Source organism: Taudactylus pleione, unplaced genomic scaffold (assembly GCF_031769625.1).
Source record: "Taudactylus pleione unplaced genomic scaffold, aTauple2 ptg000202l, whole genome shotgun sequence".
Classification (NCBI taxonomy): Eukaryota; Metazoa; Chordata; class Amphibia; order Anura; family Myobatrachidae; genus Taudactylus; species Taudactylus pleione.
The window spans coordinates 2,296,041-2,314,048 of record NW_028284604.1 but is presented as its reverse complement, the minus strand read 5'-3'; the positions used below and the strand labels follow the sequence as shown (position 1 = coordinate 2,314,048).

Here is an 18,008-nt window from a genome sequence, read left to right as displayed (position 1 = left end):
GTAATATTCCCTTATGAAACGTTAAACTGCAGCATTTAAAAAAAAAACATTTAACTTTTTACTTTAAGGAAAGGGGTTTAATATAAACTGCTACCCAGTGAAGTGAGAACTAGAAAAGGTTGTGCATTAATGGTGGGATTGATCACGCTGCTCTTTAACCCTCTCTTTATTAGGAAGACCAGCGACTTGTAGCACTATAATGCACTGCTGGGCTGCTGCCAGTGAGGTTATCTTCACTGAAGCATGACAGGTTTGGCACTTTTATATGCAAGATAATTATGCAAAAAATCCGAGAGAATAAAATGACTGTATGTCTACATTAGCAACAGACACTGGGTATCGATTTTTCATTATAGTTAGAGATGGAAACTTTCCCCTCCTCCCCCTATCATAATGAAAAAAATTAAATAAGACAACCAAAGCAGAAAGTGCCTGATGTATATATTAAAGATGGATCTGAGTAACTATGCTCTTCATCAGCCCTGTTCTCTAATTTGCAAACAAATTCCATTGATCAGTAGCTGCATTAGTGTCACCCACAGAGTTTAACATAAATACATTGTCTTTCAATTATACCCCTCTTATCCAGACAAAACTGCCTTCATTATGAGTTCAATATCAGATTTAAGATTAGCCCCTAATAGGAAAAAGACATGATGTTTTAATGAATCCATTTACTGCCTAGATTTGCTATATAATCAACTCTACCCTGCAGCATGTAAGGGGTTAACTCCACTCCCAGTGGTTACAAAGGATTTGCCAGGATTTTAGACGTAGATCATAATCTTTTAGAAAACCCTTACCATCGAAATGGCACTAACACAAGCTAATAGAAACCATATGTATTGGAAAATATTGTTTGATTATTTTTGTACTGACATGCAACAAAATCTACACGCTTAGAATAAAAATTAGTATTACTTTTAGCCAAACGTCAGTCTAATCGGCTTTCCTACAAAGATTCAATTACCCATAAAAAGGAAATCACAGCTTTTCTATCTGCATGAGGTTAACATTGAATATGCTTTGCTCTTTCCCTAGGTCTGCTGAGTTCAAGAATATCTGCTCATCTGTTTGAGCTTTATAATTACTATACAGACCATGCACTCAAGAAAAACAGTCTATGCCTGGTCTGAGGGCCTTATCACTGAACAAAAGTAAGTAATATTGTCAAAATCTTCCAGAGCTGTTACTTACACTGCAAATATTTAACAATTCAAATGTATTCTGCATTAAATTGATCTCTACGCCAGATATTCTATGAAACAAACTCCTTGGTGTATATGCAATAGGTTGGGGGTTCTGTGAAGCAGTAAGATTTCGGAGATCTCAGCTATAGATTTAAAGCAGCAATGATTTAAAAGACAAAACCATATTTGTCTTGCATGTTAAATCCCTGCTACTTTAAATTGTTGAAATTGCGCCTCTTCACAGAACTCGCCACCGATTACATATACCCCTTTGACGCTAATGCCATAGCCATAACCTTGGGGCTGAGACCTCAATGGTAAATGACCTTTAGCTATGAATTGCAACATGAAGCATCCTGAGATATATTAGTACTGGGCATAAATTTGATCTACAGTAAATGCAAACCTTTACAAATAATTCAACTCTAATTTTAATTTGAAGCCATAAAAAAAATAAGTGTCAATTAAATATTGTGTACATTAGATTAAATGGTGCTATATATATAACACAGAACAAATTAGGTCGCACACATCACAAAAAATATCCAGGTTCCAGATGCTAGGATCACTAGGATCATTACTTGTTACTGCAAAAAAGTCCAGCAAGGACAGAATCCAGCACACCATTTGACAAAAGTTAATGCATTTAATGAAAGATACCATCAGGGTTTAATAGCATCAAAAAAATTAAGTTATGATACTCAGCACATATTGTCCAGTGCAAGTAGCCTCCCATGGGCTTGGGGAGCCATGCTCAAAACCTGATTGGTCCTGACAGCTGTTTCGTGCCTCCTTCCACAGATGAAGGAGGCACAAAACAGCTGTCGGGACCAATCGGGTTTTGAGCTTGGCTCCCCGAGCCCATGGGAGGCTACTTAGACTGAACATTATGTGCTGAGTATCATAACGGTATCTTTCACTAAATGCATTAACTTTTGTGAAATGGTGTGCTGGATTCTGTCCTTGCTGGATTTGTTCAATATTAATATATACAGTGTATATATAGAGATAGAGAGAGAGAGAGAGAGAGAGCTAGATGATATATATATATATATATATATATATATATATCATCTCGCTCTCTCTATCTTTATGAAGAAGCAAAAAGTTAATCTATCTGTCTGTCTATCTATCTATCTATCTATCTATCTATCTATCTATCTATCTATCTGTCTATCTATTCTATCAATCTAATCAATCTATCTAGAAACATCAGCAATCCATTATACTGGTAGATTAATGTCAGTATATATGTGTATTTGTGTGGTACAGAATTTAGACTGTAAGCTCCTCTGTAACAGGGACTGATGAGAATGCATAATACATGCTCTGTAAGTGCTGCATGATATGCTGGTACTGTATAAGTAAAGGATAGCCGTCTTAGTACAAATGTTACATCTGTGGACAGCTGCAGTATTGCTGAGGAAATGCCCTGTAGGGTAAATTATGAAATCATTCAGTAGCTTGAGATGCTGAAGACTGCAGCTTTGTAAGGGTTAATCTGCAGTGCCAGAGGCTGCACTTCCCTGGCTGCATTTTGCTTGTTTCACTAGTGCCTTTTGAGCATCCAGATTTCAATGTAATTCAATTAGTCCAGCTTTAGGGAAGGTGGGGACATTTGTTTATTGGCTGGTAAGCGACGCCTCTTTCTCGTGTTGCACACCAATCCTGTTGCAGTGAGGAAAAAGAGAGAGAGACCATGGAAATGTCTAAGCAAACAGCAGCTCTTGCCTTGAGTGGCTGCTCTGGGCTCTCTCAGACCCCCCCTTCTGCCTAGTAAAGTGCATGAGATCTCACATGATCACCCGGCGGCTGTGTAAGCCTCTCATGAATACATCATCTGCAAGATTATTGCTCGTACCTGCACACCCGCTGCGGGTGTCAGCACCCACCTTTTTTATATAGATCTATATATATACACAGAGTGCCTCTGCATGTGTATTGAATTCGTATAAACAGCACGGACTGCACAGATTGAAAAGCACTCGCATTCTGCCTGCTCCATGCAAGATCTACAGTATAAGCAGTGAGTCTTTCGCTTTAGGAGGGGTGGGACTTTTTGGGGCATTTTACTCCATCCTACAATTTGTTTTTTCTTTAACCCTTTATCCAGTGTGCACACTATCCTGATTGCTGATGTATGATTGTCTCTGTGTTTGCTTCCCTGTGTACCTTACCAAGTACAGGAGCAGCTGCAGTTACTGTGAAGCTGATGTAGAAAACGGCTTTTCATGTGTCTGATGTTGGATATCGTGGCTCATTTTATTTATTTCAAACTGTTTCCTGCTCTTACAAGTTGATCTCCTGGGGACTGGACAGCTTTGCAAGAAAAAGAAAAAAAAAACAGTGACTTTTTCCCTCCTGTTGATGCCTGCGGCAATATCTGGACCTCATCTTTATGTATGTGGCTGTTTTATGCAGAAGACTTGGATGCATTTCCAGGAGTTTGTTGTTTTTTGTTATTTTTTTCCTCCAATATAAAGCAATTTAATTTGCATCCCGTGCATTGAGTTTGGATGTAAGACATCACATAGCTCCTAGGATTGTTCGATTTCTTCTCAAGCATCACCCCGCTCAAAGGAAGGACAAGGACAGAGGCGGGGGGCGAGGATACATAAAGTACCCCAAAGACACAGACTGCTCAGACAGACAGTACCAGGTCTACTTTACTGTAGTACCTTTGGAGACAGCAATTAATTTTTGTTTCCATAGAGGTTTAAAAGAGAAGCTCTCGTACTCTGTATCCCTCTCACTTGTGCATCAGCAACAGCTTTTTTCTGAAGCTTGTTTTCCTTGACATTGTACAAACCGTTTACCCAGCAAGTGCCACAAACACAAATTCTTGCATACATCGTAACTTTTTACAGAGGCGGCACGTAAATATACATTCTAGACTGCGCAGGAGCCGTGAGACCTCTTCATAAGCCACTGAATTAAATCATACTATTCACTGAGTTTGGTACTAGGATTGGCATCTGGACCGTAGTGAGCCTGAGGTGCGTCCAGGGAATGTGTCCCTTGTTTCCCAGCCCTGCTCTGTGTGCAGGGAGCTCTGTGTGAATGTGCACCGCCCAGCTCTCAGTAGCAGCCACAGCTGCCTTACGGCCTCCAGCACCTCCCTGATCCAGGCTGTCTCTCCCTCTGCTGCTGTAGTGTCCCAGAGACACATTCACGCACCCTTTCCTATTAACTCTAAGAAAAAAAAAAAGCAGCAGCCCTGTCCCTGCATAATCACAGTCATCTCCTGCTCCGCTTCTCTAGTTCGTCTCTATTCGCTACTCTCGCGCCCCCTCTTTTTGGCCGGGAGTGATGTTGCACGTGGAGATGTTGACGCTTCTGTCTCTGCTACTCTGGATGTGTGTTTGCAGCCAGGATCCTGGCTCCAAGGTGGTTGCTGATCGTTATGCGGTGTACTGGAACAGCACCAACCCCAGGTAAGGAGGGGGGAGGTTGAGAACTGAGATGCTGCTTTGTACTAAAAAACACACTGTCCAAATTCAGCTGCAGCCACACGTAGGATGTAATGATCTAAGTGCTGTACCCAGGTAGCAGATATCGTGTACGAGTGGCCGTGGAGCACTTGCAATACAGGAGTAGCAGCTCACTTTCCCTGTAATATACTCAATTTAAATATTTTTATCTCTTCTTGTATTTAGCTGTGGTTAAGAAATCGTAGACTCTAGTAATATAAGCTAGCATTTACATAAATCTCTATAAAGGTGTTTACAAATATTGTGCTCTATAGCGTACAAAGAAAAGAGTACCTTTTATTAAAGCTTTGTAATCCATAGGAGAGAACTGAGCATTATGAATCATGACTCATCAGTAATAACAGTGGGAATGTTCTTCATGTGCTGTATAAACCGTTATGTCTAACTATGTTAAACATAAACTGTACCGGTTATCATCACTCCTTGCATTACCATCATCTTGTGTACAATAGGGCGATGTGTGATCATGCAGCAAGCACATTTGCATAAGTCAAGTCCATGCTTACTAGTTCTTCCCACTTCTATCTCTAGGCTTTTAATTTCATCCTTGTCCAGATCCTTAGTCACTGACAAAAATTCTAACTCAAGCATAGACTCATCCGTTTCTGTTTATAACGGTTTGGGGAGTCAAAGTTTTAGGTTTCTTTCTCTGCCCCCCACCTGTGGTCTCAGTTTTGTTTCTGATGACTTCCTCGGTAAGGGTTAAGCAATATCACCCTAAATGAACAAACATATCTATCTGTCAAATTCCACTAGTGCTTCCATCCCTTTTACTAGCCTCGTCCCCATGTAGGAAGCATGTTTCTTTGAAACATAATGAAGCTTTGAACCAAAATATCTCAGACAACTACTCAGTTACTAATTAACTTTACATAAACATGTTTTTTTCTGGAGGTTAGATCTCCTTTAAAAATGTGTCTGCAGCTGCTTTGGTTAATGATGATTACAACAATGAAATACGAGAATAGGAATAGATTTGGAAGTCTAGGACAAATTAACTTGGAAATAATACCCATCAATGTGATTAAAGAGCATTTGTGTTTTGGTTTAGTGCTGTGAATAAAAGTTTCATTGAGAGTAGTCATAACTTTCCTGAGTTATGGGGGTTGGTGTTAGAAGCAGCACTTTTTATTGTTTTGTGTGTGTGTGTTTTTTTCCCCTCTAACTGCTTTGCAGCACTATCATAAAATCACATTCCCTTTTATAAATGGTGACCATATGTTTGACAAAGTCACCTGGGTTCTATATTTTTGTCTTGTTAAAACAGATGTGCACCAAATCTTTCTTTACCTTGCAGCTAGGCTGAGGACATTTTATCATGGGTTATCTACGCTATATGCCTGTGATACTGCTGTTTAGTTTGAGATTAGTACATTGATTTTTGTCACAGGTCATGTTTTTTAATAGATCAGAATAGCCTGCAGAAAACTCTCTCGCTCAAGAGGGAACAGCGGAATAATCTCCAAGTTAACAGTGTTTGCAGTTGATACAAAAAAAAAAATAGTGACTGCTAAAACCAAGTTACAAGTTACCGTATTCTTATATGAATAGATTTTTTTATGAGCTTGCAGCATTCTAATTGGCATATTATATAGAAGTATGCAAAAAGAATTTTTCAAAAATGTCGACCAAAAATATACATCTGAATTCAAGCAGAACATCTGGAAATCGTGACTCATGCAGCAGACAAAAAAGGAAAATAACACAGCAACAAAACTGTACTATATAGCTAGAGCACACATAAACCTATCACTTTCAATCTAACATGCAAGATGATCTTTGCATCACCTAACTTTTTATCTTTTTAATGTGGCACCACTCGAAATGTGAATGGTCATTGAGTGCTCAGTTTAGCTGGGGCATGTGGAGCAGAATTCTGGCAGAAAGTTTGAAAGCAAGGCCAAAATGTGCTTCATTTTTTATTTTAAATGCCAGGTAGAATCTGGATCCCATTAAATGCTTTTCATAGTTCATTAATTGCACTGTAAAACATGCAAACAACTGATAAGACCATTTCTTTTGTTCTTTAACTTCAAGATACAAATTAATGGGTGCAGTTGCTTTCCTTTTCTATATAGAGCCCTGTGTAATAAAACAGTGGTAGTGAAAGCCTAAATAGCAGAATGCGACTGTGACTGCCATGATTTATTTGATATATAGTTAGCTTAACTTGTTAAGAGCAATGATGCCTTCCCACAGTCAGCTATACTGAAACATGCACAAGGCAAAATACTACTTTAGCAAAATAACTGGCTGCTGGTATTCCTGAAGTTGCAAAATTATTTTACTCTAGAGATAATCCTGAGATATATGCCACATGCTCTGAGGTGCAATAAGTTCTGGCATCTACTATAAGTTATATTAACAACCTGGTGGATTCTGTAAGGAGATTTTCATTCCAACATCCTCTGTATGCAGAAAATGTGTTTGAAGAACAAGTAATGAACTTGTTTTGACTTTTCGCCAAAAAGCTGCTGGAATAATTAAAAGTGTCTGGTCCAAAATGTGCCTGCCTGAAATTTTGATATATTGCATTCATAACAAATCATTAATATAAGTCAGGCTATTCAATTAGCATAATACAATAGCAGTGGCGTTTATCTCATGTTTGACACCACAAAACAGTATTTTTATACAATGCCTGAATGAATATGTTTCAGCTCTGCCTTAACCTCATAACCTAGTTTTTTAGCTTAATGTAAATGCTCTCCCTAACTACTGTATGTATTCCAGAATTCCGATATAGTCATTATGTAACCAGGCACTAACACCACCGGTAATTTATTATCTAGACTGGAAGCACTTTTTTAAGTGCTACAAAAGTAGACTATGAGGTTGGGTTACCTGACAGATGTCTTAGTCATTTAAAGTTCTATAGAAAAAAAAGAACAACTTAAAAGTTTTTGTTTTTACTTTATTTTTTGCCTTAGGTTACTCTAACAATTAGACACAACACTCATCATAACATTGTTCGCTTTCCTTACCAAATAGACCTTTGCAAATTAATTCTTGGTATCTGGAACACTCGTAATGTGACTGGCCCATGATCAGCAACTTTTACTTTATAATCTATAAAATATATCACGTGCCTTGGGAAAATTAATTATCTTAGTGTTTTTGATAAAAAAGACTAATTGACGCAATAATGGATGCAAAGGTTTCCATATGCTCAATTAACTAATGCGAGCATAAAGAGGAGTTTGACTACCACTCTTTGCATGGCTGCATTGTGAAATAGCTTTGTTTCAGCTAAATTCTTTTAACTATGTCTTTCTATACTGCAAAACCAGGTCTATACTTGCTCTGGGCTTCTTTTCAAGATTTGAAAATCATTGGGGGGCAGCAAAATAAAATAAATAGTCACGTTCCTGATACATTGGTTCCTGCTTCCAATTTCCAAAGGGATTTTTGATTTGGCAATTTCTATTTAAGGGACAAAGAGACCTGTAGTCCAATAAATTTTTCATGATTAAAAGTGTAGCAGTAGTGTTCTCAGTAGTTCATTATGTGCAGCTTGCTGGCTTTAATAGTGTTACTTTAGCCTGTTATAGCTTTGAAAGAATACCTTGGTTATTTCAAATGGGTTCCTTTAGCAGACTTGTATTTTCCCCTTGTGAATCCCATGCAATCAACAGTAGTTTTACAGACCTCATCCTTTGAAGGAAGGGCACCTAGTTAAGGGAAAATTACCCTCTTGTAATTCTTTCCATTTAATCTTTTGCAAATGCCCATAATGAAAGCACTACATTCCACCCAATGGCCCCGTTTCCTGTTGTAGAGGGATAGATAAAGATGAGTCTTTCTTTCTGTCCCCTGTTGCTATGGACCCAGCAATCTACCAGCTTCATGCTGGGCTGAGAAAATGAATGAATACAATTAGTGCTTAAGGAAAGTTGGCTTGTTCTGTTTTAGGAACATCCATAGACAATCACCCATATGCACTTCCATAGATTTTTCTTTCTCACTCACTCTACCTCGGTTAAAAATTCCACCCTCAATTCATTTTCAGAAGGGTTTACACATCACTTACGCAGTTACCAAAGTTAGGTGTCTGCTCAGTAGGTCTCGTATTGATTATCAGTCGTAGTTATGTTCTTTTTTTTACTTACACAGACTTTTGAAAGTGAAACTTTTTTAAAATTAACAGTTGAAAAGTAAATATTTTAATCGGCGTGCATATAAAGTTATGATATATATTAGTAATACTATTCCTGGAAAATGTGTAAACTAATGTTAATTATGACAATTAAAAGCTCATGCTCACTATCATTATGTTACATTGTCCCATGTTACGCTCTCCATGGAGATATGTAATACCTTAATACATACTAAAACAGCAGTCTTATGTTATGGTCGTACAGTCGCCATTCAGTATAAATAAGCTCGAAACAGCCGAAAGAACTTAATAGCAATATCTGTATCTTACAGGAAGCTGGGACATGAACTCACACATTGTCTGCTCAGTGAAATATGCATTGTATAATTAAGTGACAGACTCAACAAATTGAGGTTTTAAGGTGACAAAAAGTTGTGAAGGTTATACATAATCTTAATTTTTATGATTTTTGCATTAAATTATATAAGACTTTTTTAGAAAACTGCAGCAAATAATTTTTCGAAATTTATGAAAAATGAACATTACTGATCCTATTTTTCACAACATACTGATTTTTACTTATTTTCTATTTCTAATTAGCACTATGCATTATTTATTGTAAGAGAGGTGGTTAAGTGCAATTAGGTTAGCATCTAGAGACAGTGTAAAATTGAAATATATTTTTTTACTTGAAATATCACTTTCAGTTTGTACTTTGGTATAAACATTCTCAAAATGGAGATATTGGGTAATCTCTAGAACTACGCTTTAATTTTTTCGTCATTTATTTACACTTCGTAAACATACATGCATTCACAGTCATGTATATAGCCATGTATATGTTTGTGTTTTGTGGACAGGCACCTAGTTTCTCAAGGTCTACATTCCAAATTTATTGAGTATATTTCCTCATGATATTAGCTAATAAAACTGATAAATACATTTAATCTGTTGTCTAACCAACTCTCCAGTATCTATCATTATTTGAGTTCACTGTAAACCTATAACTGCCAATGTGCATTTTAAACGATTTCCAGGAAAATCTAGTTAGCATCTCATGTTTTAAGCTGCAGTAACAGACAAAAATGTATAAGTACACGGTTCTCTGTGCTGTACAAAATGGCTTCCATGGATATTTTTTTTTTCAAAAATGGCCGACTGCTCTCTTAGGCGTTCCATAAATGGAGAATACATATTAGACTAAAGTGACTGGACATGAAAGCGAGCCTTACAAAGCATAATACTGCTAGGTATGCGAACTGTGTTCACTCCCAGAAATCCTTTACATCCAACTGAAGATTTGCAGTCTGAATGGACTGAAGAATACTTTTTTGGCAACATAAACTTGGTAGATGGTTCCAAACAAGATTATTGCAGCAGGTTTGAAGGTTTTATGGTAGTTATTCCCAACGTTTATTTCCATCCTTGTTAAAAAGAACAATAGATGTACACTGTATCCAGGTTTACGTTTTAGGGATTAGATTTCATAGATCCTCCTGAGAACACAGGAAGGTAGGAAGGAGGTATCTCAAGATTCTCTCCCTGGATTATGGAAGTATTGTACCAAATAAACACACACTGCATGAAATCTGATATAAAGTGAATTGTATGTCTCCAATAAATGTTCTCAAGTACAGGAAGAATAAATTAAATACATTTTACTTAGAGCCAGGTATAGTTACAGCTAACTATGCAATAATTGTATTGACTGGAAAGACATATGTCTATTCCTAATGACAACTTGTGAACACATAATCCAGGTTCTACATTCTACACTATTGACCTGAGGAGTTGAAATAATTTATTACCAGTACAGCTTTTTAATCACTGTAAACAAATATTGCTAATACTGCGCATTTGGCATGTTTCCAGCAAAATGTCTAAATGTTCCATTTCCGATAATGTGTGAATAAAATAATTTACACAGAATGTGAATTGTTACATTGCTAGAACATGGAATTATTTCAGTCTTAAATTATTTTTACCTTTTGTTTCATGACAATATTAACATAGGGTCATTCTCTATACATACATGCACTATATCGTGTTTTCTGCTTAAAATGAACTGTTATAGAGCTTAAAAAAATTGCTTCTGTTTCATATACATCCATTTCTCCATTTTACATGGATAAGGTAGATAATAACAATGTAGCAAATTGGGAGATATATGATTGAAGCAGTGAAGTGAAGTGTTCTCACCTAAATGCTCAAGCATAATAAAATTCCCATATAAGATAATATTACCCATTACAAATCGACTGTTTATATTCACGATCTTTGATATTTTGGCTGGTGCCTTAGAAAATGCAAGTTACTCTTACCATGGGTTACTCTGGCGTTCTTTTACGACTGGAGAGCCAATTTTAGTTTTTATTGGCTGGCCGATTTTTCAGAACATATAGTATGTGGCAGATTATTCTGTAAATGTCAGTATTTCAATTGTAATGAAATCACTTTCCGAGTACAGGAAAGCCACATTTAATCAGAATATACCATACATTGACATTGTCATCTACATCAGTGAGCCAACCTGTAGTCTCTTCAGCAGTTGTTGAACTACACATCCCAGCATGCCCAGCTAGAACCACACATTGCCTAAATACAATGAAGTGTGTGTGTCTGTGTGTCTTTAATGCTGGCATTTTGAATACATACTGTATGACTTCCACTCAGTTCAGCAGATGAGACATGCATTGAGTTTAAGTTCTACCATTTTTCTGCCTAATTGTGTGAACCGAAAATATATCTAAAAAATATTTTTGTTTTCTCATATTGCTCAGTGCCCTTGAGGTTTCTATTTCCAACTGTCCTGGAAGTTATTAGTGTCTGTCAAACCCATAATTGCCGCTAGTTCCTTGCTCCCAGTACGAGAAATACAGCAAGTGAGAAAGTAGATGAGAAAGGCATTTTTTATTATGTTAGGAGAGCACTGTGCACCTCTTTGACTTAGCTGTATCTCTTGTTATTGTGTTTTGCATAATTTTATATTGTATTATTGAATCCCTCCAAATGGAGAATTGTAATTCACTGTTTTCTTGTATTTTTTTATTACTATTTTGAAATGATCATTTGGTCATTATTATATAGTGCTAACATATCATGTGACACTGAAAATTAATTAAAAAGGCTTCAGATTATATATAAATACAAAACGCCAGACACAATGAAGTGTGAGTCTACCATCTGAATGATGATGTATCTTTACTTTGTATAGCAGTGTAGAATGCACTTGTGTGTTACTTACAGAACAACTAAACTACAGCAATACATTGCAAGTAGACTAGCCACACAAGGCTTTGTTTTTGGGATTTGCCTTATCGCTTTCTGTTTTAAATTTTATTTCAGTTTTTAAAATTTTTATATCATTGAGTATTGTACAGTATAGTGAGTGACTCGGTATATATTGTCAAATCTCATTTAGAGATTGTAGAATAAGTACATTAATTATATTTTACAAGCTATTGACTGTGCTGTGGATCTTTCCATACCTGAAGAGTTTACCCTCTATATAAAGTTGTAAACACATATAAGTGCATGAAGGAAAAACTGTTCTTGAGATTAGTTTATATGTATATATATTTTATATATTTTACAAAATGAAATTGGGCATCTCAATGTATTTATAGTTAATTAAGAAGACTTAGTAAATGTATATTTTGTCTGGCTATACTGTGTATATAAAATATGGCATCACGTAGTATAGGGATTTACAGAGGCTGGACTCAAACATCTGATTCACAAGAGATGAGAAGATGTTTTGTGGGCAAATATACAAATTTGTATTCTGTCTTTATTATAAAATAGATCCTTTAGTCCACTATTAATGTAGAAATTTATGATTTTTTAGACTGATCTGGAGACTCCTACCGACATGTCTCAAACCCGCAAATTAATTTTTTGCTCATAACAATTTCCAAATAATGCTAAGATTTAGGATGACCATATGCATGATTGGTTTAAAATCTGGGGCATTAGGTAAACCTATGATAATTGCAACCTCCTATGTGCTGGCAGCCTATTTATTTACTTTATTCATGTATTCCCTTTCTTTGTGTGTAATATATTAGGGTGACTTGCCGGCCCGGTTACAAGCGGGCTGGCGCTCATTATGGTATGTAAATTTTGTTTGTACAATATTCATTGCCGTGTTCCAGATTGCGCTCTGATGATCTTTTTAAGTTTAATAGTGCAGATTTATGAAATCCTTGTGCCCGCTTGCAATGCTGCGTGAAAATTTCTTGCCACCATAAAGCTGGCATTAAGTCACGCCTATGTGATTGGCTCACAATTAAACTTATAAATGAGTTGAAATCATATCCCAAAACTTTCATAAATGCATCTCTCCTTCATGTGTACATGTACTTGATGTGTATACATGATCAACATAACTCTATATATATATATATATATATATATATATACACACACACCCGAGTGTATGTATTATATACAGTATACATATACCTATATATCTATATATACAGTAATTATATATATATATATATATATATATATATACACCTAGTTATGACATGGACAAAGTACCTAACAGAATAAGTAACTATCACGTATGCAATATATACTATAGGCACTCTCAACAGATAAGTGTCTATGCATCAGTTTTATATATATATATATATATATAAATGTGTGTGTGTAGTTTTTGCCTTATCCTACATTATACATATGTAATTATATATTATACATTTTTTATAACATACATGGATTTTAGCAGTGGCAGTTGACGTTTTTACACTTTTATAGGTAAACAGTTTTTTTATTTTTTTTACTTGTATTTTATATGAATTTGTATAATGAAGCAAACAGTAAATGTTACTTCTTTTTGGCCATTGTTGTGACTTGTGAGACAAGAGTAAGAAATACAATTAATCTTATGACACAAAATGGCTTATGAACCACAATATGCTTTGAATAAGTCTGGTAACGGGTAACCTATTACTGTAGGTATTTTTTAATTCTCTTAGTGGTTACTATTGATTAAATATATGAAAAAAATTTATTACACCTCTGTACTAAAACGTTAATACTGTTTTTGTTGGTCCCCAAAGTATTCCCTGCTGTTCTGGGAAAATAGTGAAGAAATAAGAGCTGCCAAAAAGTGTGTCTCTTTATTACTAATTAATCAGGCAAAAAGGCACCTCACTGACAGAACCAATGTCAGCGCTGACAGCCTCTCTGGGATATTTTATTTGAAATACTGTAAAAAAAAAAAAAAAAACTAATTAAATGATTCTCAGAGGGGGTCGCTGGTCTATTAGCTGACATCATGATGCACACTGCCTTTCCGTAAACCCTGAAATTTAAATGTTTTGGAGAACACCCAATAGAACACCTAATAGAACACCTTTTAACATTTTTGTTTATACCTTTTAAATATTTATAGTAAATAATACTATCATTCAGGAAAGGCAAGTGACAATTTTTATTTTTATTTAATCAGTATTACATTAAAATACTCTCAACATTATACTGCCTGAAACATAGATACTGCCCTCATTATTGTTTTACTATTTGCTTACATGTTTTTGAAATGTTACTTAAGCAGACATTTGTGCCGCAGAATTCTTTATTTTGTTTGACCATCAAGCTTGTAATCTAGATTTGGCACAGGTACATAAAGTGACCCATCCAAGGTTATAAGGTATTGACACAGATTCAAATTTGAGTCTGTAGCATTTATCTTCATTTTTGTCAATGTACGTATTCAACCACTGAGATCCCCTTTATCCCAGATAATAATCTTTTACTGATACTGAACAGATCTGTAGTCTTGTAACCAGTCATGCATTTATTAGAAGTAGAGATGTACGCGGACCACCGTATTTTGGTTTTAGTTTGGCAAAACCACCCTCAGGTGTTTTGGTTCTTTTCTGTTTATTTCTTTAAAATTGATAAAAAAATAGCTATAATCATGTAACTTGTACCTGTTTACATGCAATCCAAAACCCAAGATTAATTTTTTTAATCCAAGTTCTGAATTTACAGCAGGCCCGAGCTGGGATTTGGTTCTACTCAGAACCCCAATAGTGACCCGAACCAGGACTTGATTCAACTGGGGTGTGTTCAGTTATCAGCAAAATTGAACGGCACATCTCTAATTAGAAGGTGCAGTACAGTATGTACTAACCATTAAAGGTGTCAGCAGGCTGAAAAATAAAATTAATATCACCAGTCACTTGCATCAATTTATTTATGTTTTTAAATATCTTGATTGAATTAAACTGCTGAAAAGGATAGTTAAAAACTTAAAACACATTTTAATGATTTCTCTGTTATTAAACCATTAATAATACCACAGATGGGTTCTTCCATTTAGGTGTATACAGTATGGCCAATGTGACCACGTATAATCCGTGTGCATACCGCCCAACATTCCTGGGCCAAAATCCTCGACAAAATGGGCCACGACCTAATTTGGCCAAACTACATCACAATCAGGCCCAACCAAACCATGTTTAACAATGCCGTAAGAAGGGTTTAAATGTGTCTTTGCTTTCCCAGGACAGTTAACCTTATTGCCACCCAAAGTTTTTAACTCAAACTCACTTATTTTTATCCCTTCATGAACCACAATTAACAGAGCATGTAGGAATCGGGATGCGTTTATGATGCCGGCGGTCGCCGGCATCTCCACTACAGAATCCCGGCGAGGGTTAATTAACCTATGCCAGGAGACCGGTGCCCGGCATCCCGATCGAAGGGATGCCGGGCACTGAGCGCAGACAGCCGCGGGGTGGGAGGGTTAGGTTTAGGGTTCCAGGGGGGACTTAGGGTTAGGCACCCCCCCCGGAGGTTAGGTTTAGGCTAGGGGGAGGGAGGGTTAGGGTTAGGCACCCCTGGGGGGAACTTAGGGTTAGGCAGTGGGGAAAGGGGGGTTTAGGCACTTAGAGGGGGGATTAGGGTTAGGCACAGGGGGAGGAGGTTAAGGTTAACACCCCTAAGGGAGAGTTAGGGTCAGGGGGTAGATTAGGTTAGTTGATACTTGCCATGTAGACGATGGGGATTTCCATCCATGTCGGGCTGGCGCTGCAGGGATTTGAACCGTGCGGCCGGCGGTATAATGGTATGGCGGTATATGGCTGTATATGGTGGTATAATTCCATAGGAATCATCTAAGACTGTATTACCTGTATATTAATTTCAAAACTAAAGCCCATTTGCTTATCTCTTCCCCTTCTGGGCCCCAACGCTCTAGACAGTTGGGGAGAATATGGTGTATATCATGAAGGTGGAATTACAAGTTAAGCCTGTAGACTTTATTCAAGCTGCATCAACACATGATAACTCGACCTGAAGGAGGCGAATAGATGACATCATACAGATTATTTTCTAACAGGATACTCCCAAGTGGTAGTGTCATTGATTTACTTAGACAAGGTTAAAATGATCTATACAGTGATAAATAATAGTTATGTATTATTTGTGTTAATGTTATCCCCACAATGTATTTTTAACAAAAAAAAAGAGAGTAATCAGTCAGAAGCTCACCGCCTGTATTATGTTACACCGTATTTATTAACATAGTATAGATAAAAGAAAGCTTCAAAACCTACAGAAATGATTTGCTTTTAAATGACTTTATGAAAAATGGAGTGCCTGGTCTGCTACTAGTAAAAACGTACTTCAGCACATTGACCACTTTTCTCTGTTCCATTTTTGTAAAGAGAAAATGAAATACTCTGAGGTAGATGCTGCTTCTCAGAAACAACCCATTTTTGTTTCATCCAGATGAGTGCTAATTTAGCAATACTTAAAGGTTTCATTGCCTTGTAGTTAATTAGAACCAAGCAATGAATGCTAACTGAACTATTAGAGCACGATGTCAGCACAGTGATATTCTTTGTGTGACGGGATCCATTTCAAATCCGTAACACACGCATTAAGGTGTTCTGGGATACAATGGTCTGTATAAGTAAAATAATTGTAATAAACACATTTTCACATCCATGCATCTTTTCACTAACATCTCCCATTATGGCCACTGTGTTTCTACTTGCTGGAAATGTATTTTACGGTCTCCTCACCATGTAAACAAAATCATTTGAGAGATATATTACGTCGTTTAGGGGAACAATGAAAGTAATACTAATTCCACACTCTGCTATGCCAGGGAAAGCCATGAAGTGTAACAATAGTGTGTGTGTGTGTGTGTGTGTGTGTGTGTGTGTGTGTTATATGTGCATATGTTTGTCTTTAGCTATACAACTGGGAAGTATCCATCTGTGTGCTTATTTAATGTAAATAAGCAATCCCACAAATAATTTTGTTTCCCTTTAAATAGCAAGTTCAGTACTATAAGAATACATCTGATCTCCTATTTTTTAGCTGTCCTACAAATCATAATATAATTTTCAAAATCTCTCTGGAGGGGAAACAAGTATGGCTGCCAGTCATACTCACAGACTATCAACCTGAAAGGATTTTACATATCTAATTGTATATTGTGTAGGAAGCCTCTGTAGTCACGTGATGGCAGGGGTGTAGAAGTAGGGTGAGGATATTACAGTGTACAAGCAGAATGCACTCACAAGGTGTTTCATATTGTTTCTGTTCAAAAGATCATGTGACTGGATGTGACACAGTGCAAACCGTGCTCTGAACTATAAATCATTAAGATCATGTTGAAGAAACAAACTAAGGAAAAGGTTTATATATATATATATGCAGACCCCAACGGCACTTTCCTTTGTAGTAAATTGTCCCCGATGCCCTCCTGGACCCAGTGAATGTCACTTGGGTAAATATAAACACAAACAACAGCTCACATTGAAATTACACAATGGTAACACAGCAATTTGTGTAAAATGTATTGCATGTCTGAAAAATAGACGGTCCCAAAACAAATTCTGGGGGGAGGGGAATCAATATTTCTTTAAGCCGTGGTAATTAATGGGCACCCAATGTTGCTATTCGTTTGTTATTGGGCGCCCATTAGTTATCATGTTTGTCAAGCCCAATTGGACCGGGTTTAGCCACATAAATCTAAAGTCCTAGTTAGGGGGTCCAAACCGCAGTTTAGGTGCCCAAAAGGAGGGTGCGAGCAGAAATGTTGTCAAAAACAATCGAATTCCCTCCTAGGATTCTGTTTCAAAAGTTGTGCTACTCTGCTTCAAAAAAAGAAGGCAAATGGCTGCTGGGTTATTATAGAATACTGTTCTACCTTTTTTCTTTGCACCAGGTTTTATAAATGTCCCCCAAATATTTTTGTTT

At 36.7% G+C, this 18,008-nt stretch overlaps 1 protein-coding gene across 4 annotated transcripts in view; it reads left to right on the top strand.

The window, feature by feature from the left end:
* Positions 1–1,087: 1,087 nt before the first annotated feature.
* The window catches only part of EFNA5 (ephrin A5), a 388,883-nt gene continuing 371,962 nt past the window's right edge, over positions 1,088–18,008 (top strand). For 3 of the 4 annotated variants that reach the window (XM_088477667.1, XM_088477665.1, XM_088477664.1), the window contains exon 1: positions 2,984–4,624. In XM_088477667.1, coding sequence (XP_088333793.1) covers positions 4,500–4,624 — 125 coding nt within the window. In that variant the 5' untranslated portion in view covers positions 2,984–4,499. Of the gene's footprint in view, positions 1,158–2,983; positions 4,625–18,008 lie in introns of those variants that run through there. The other variant, XM_088477666.1, reaches the window with a different exon arrangement.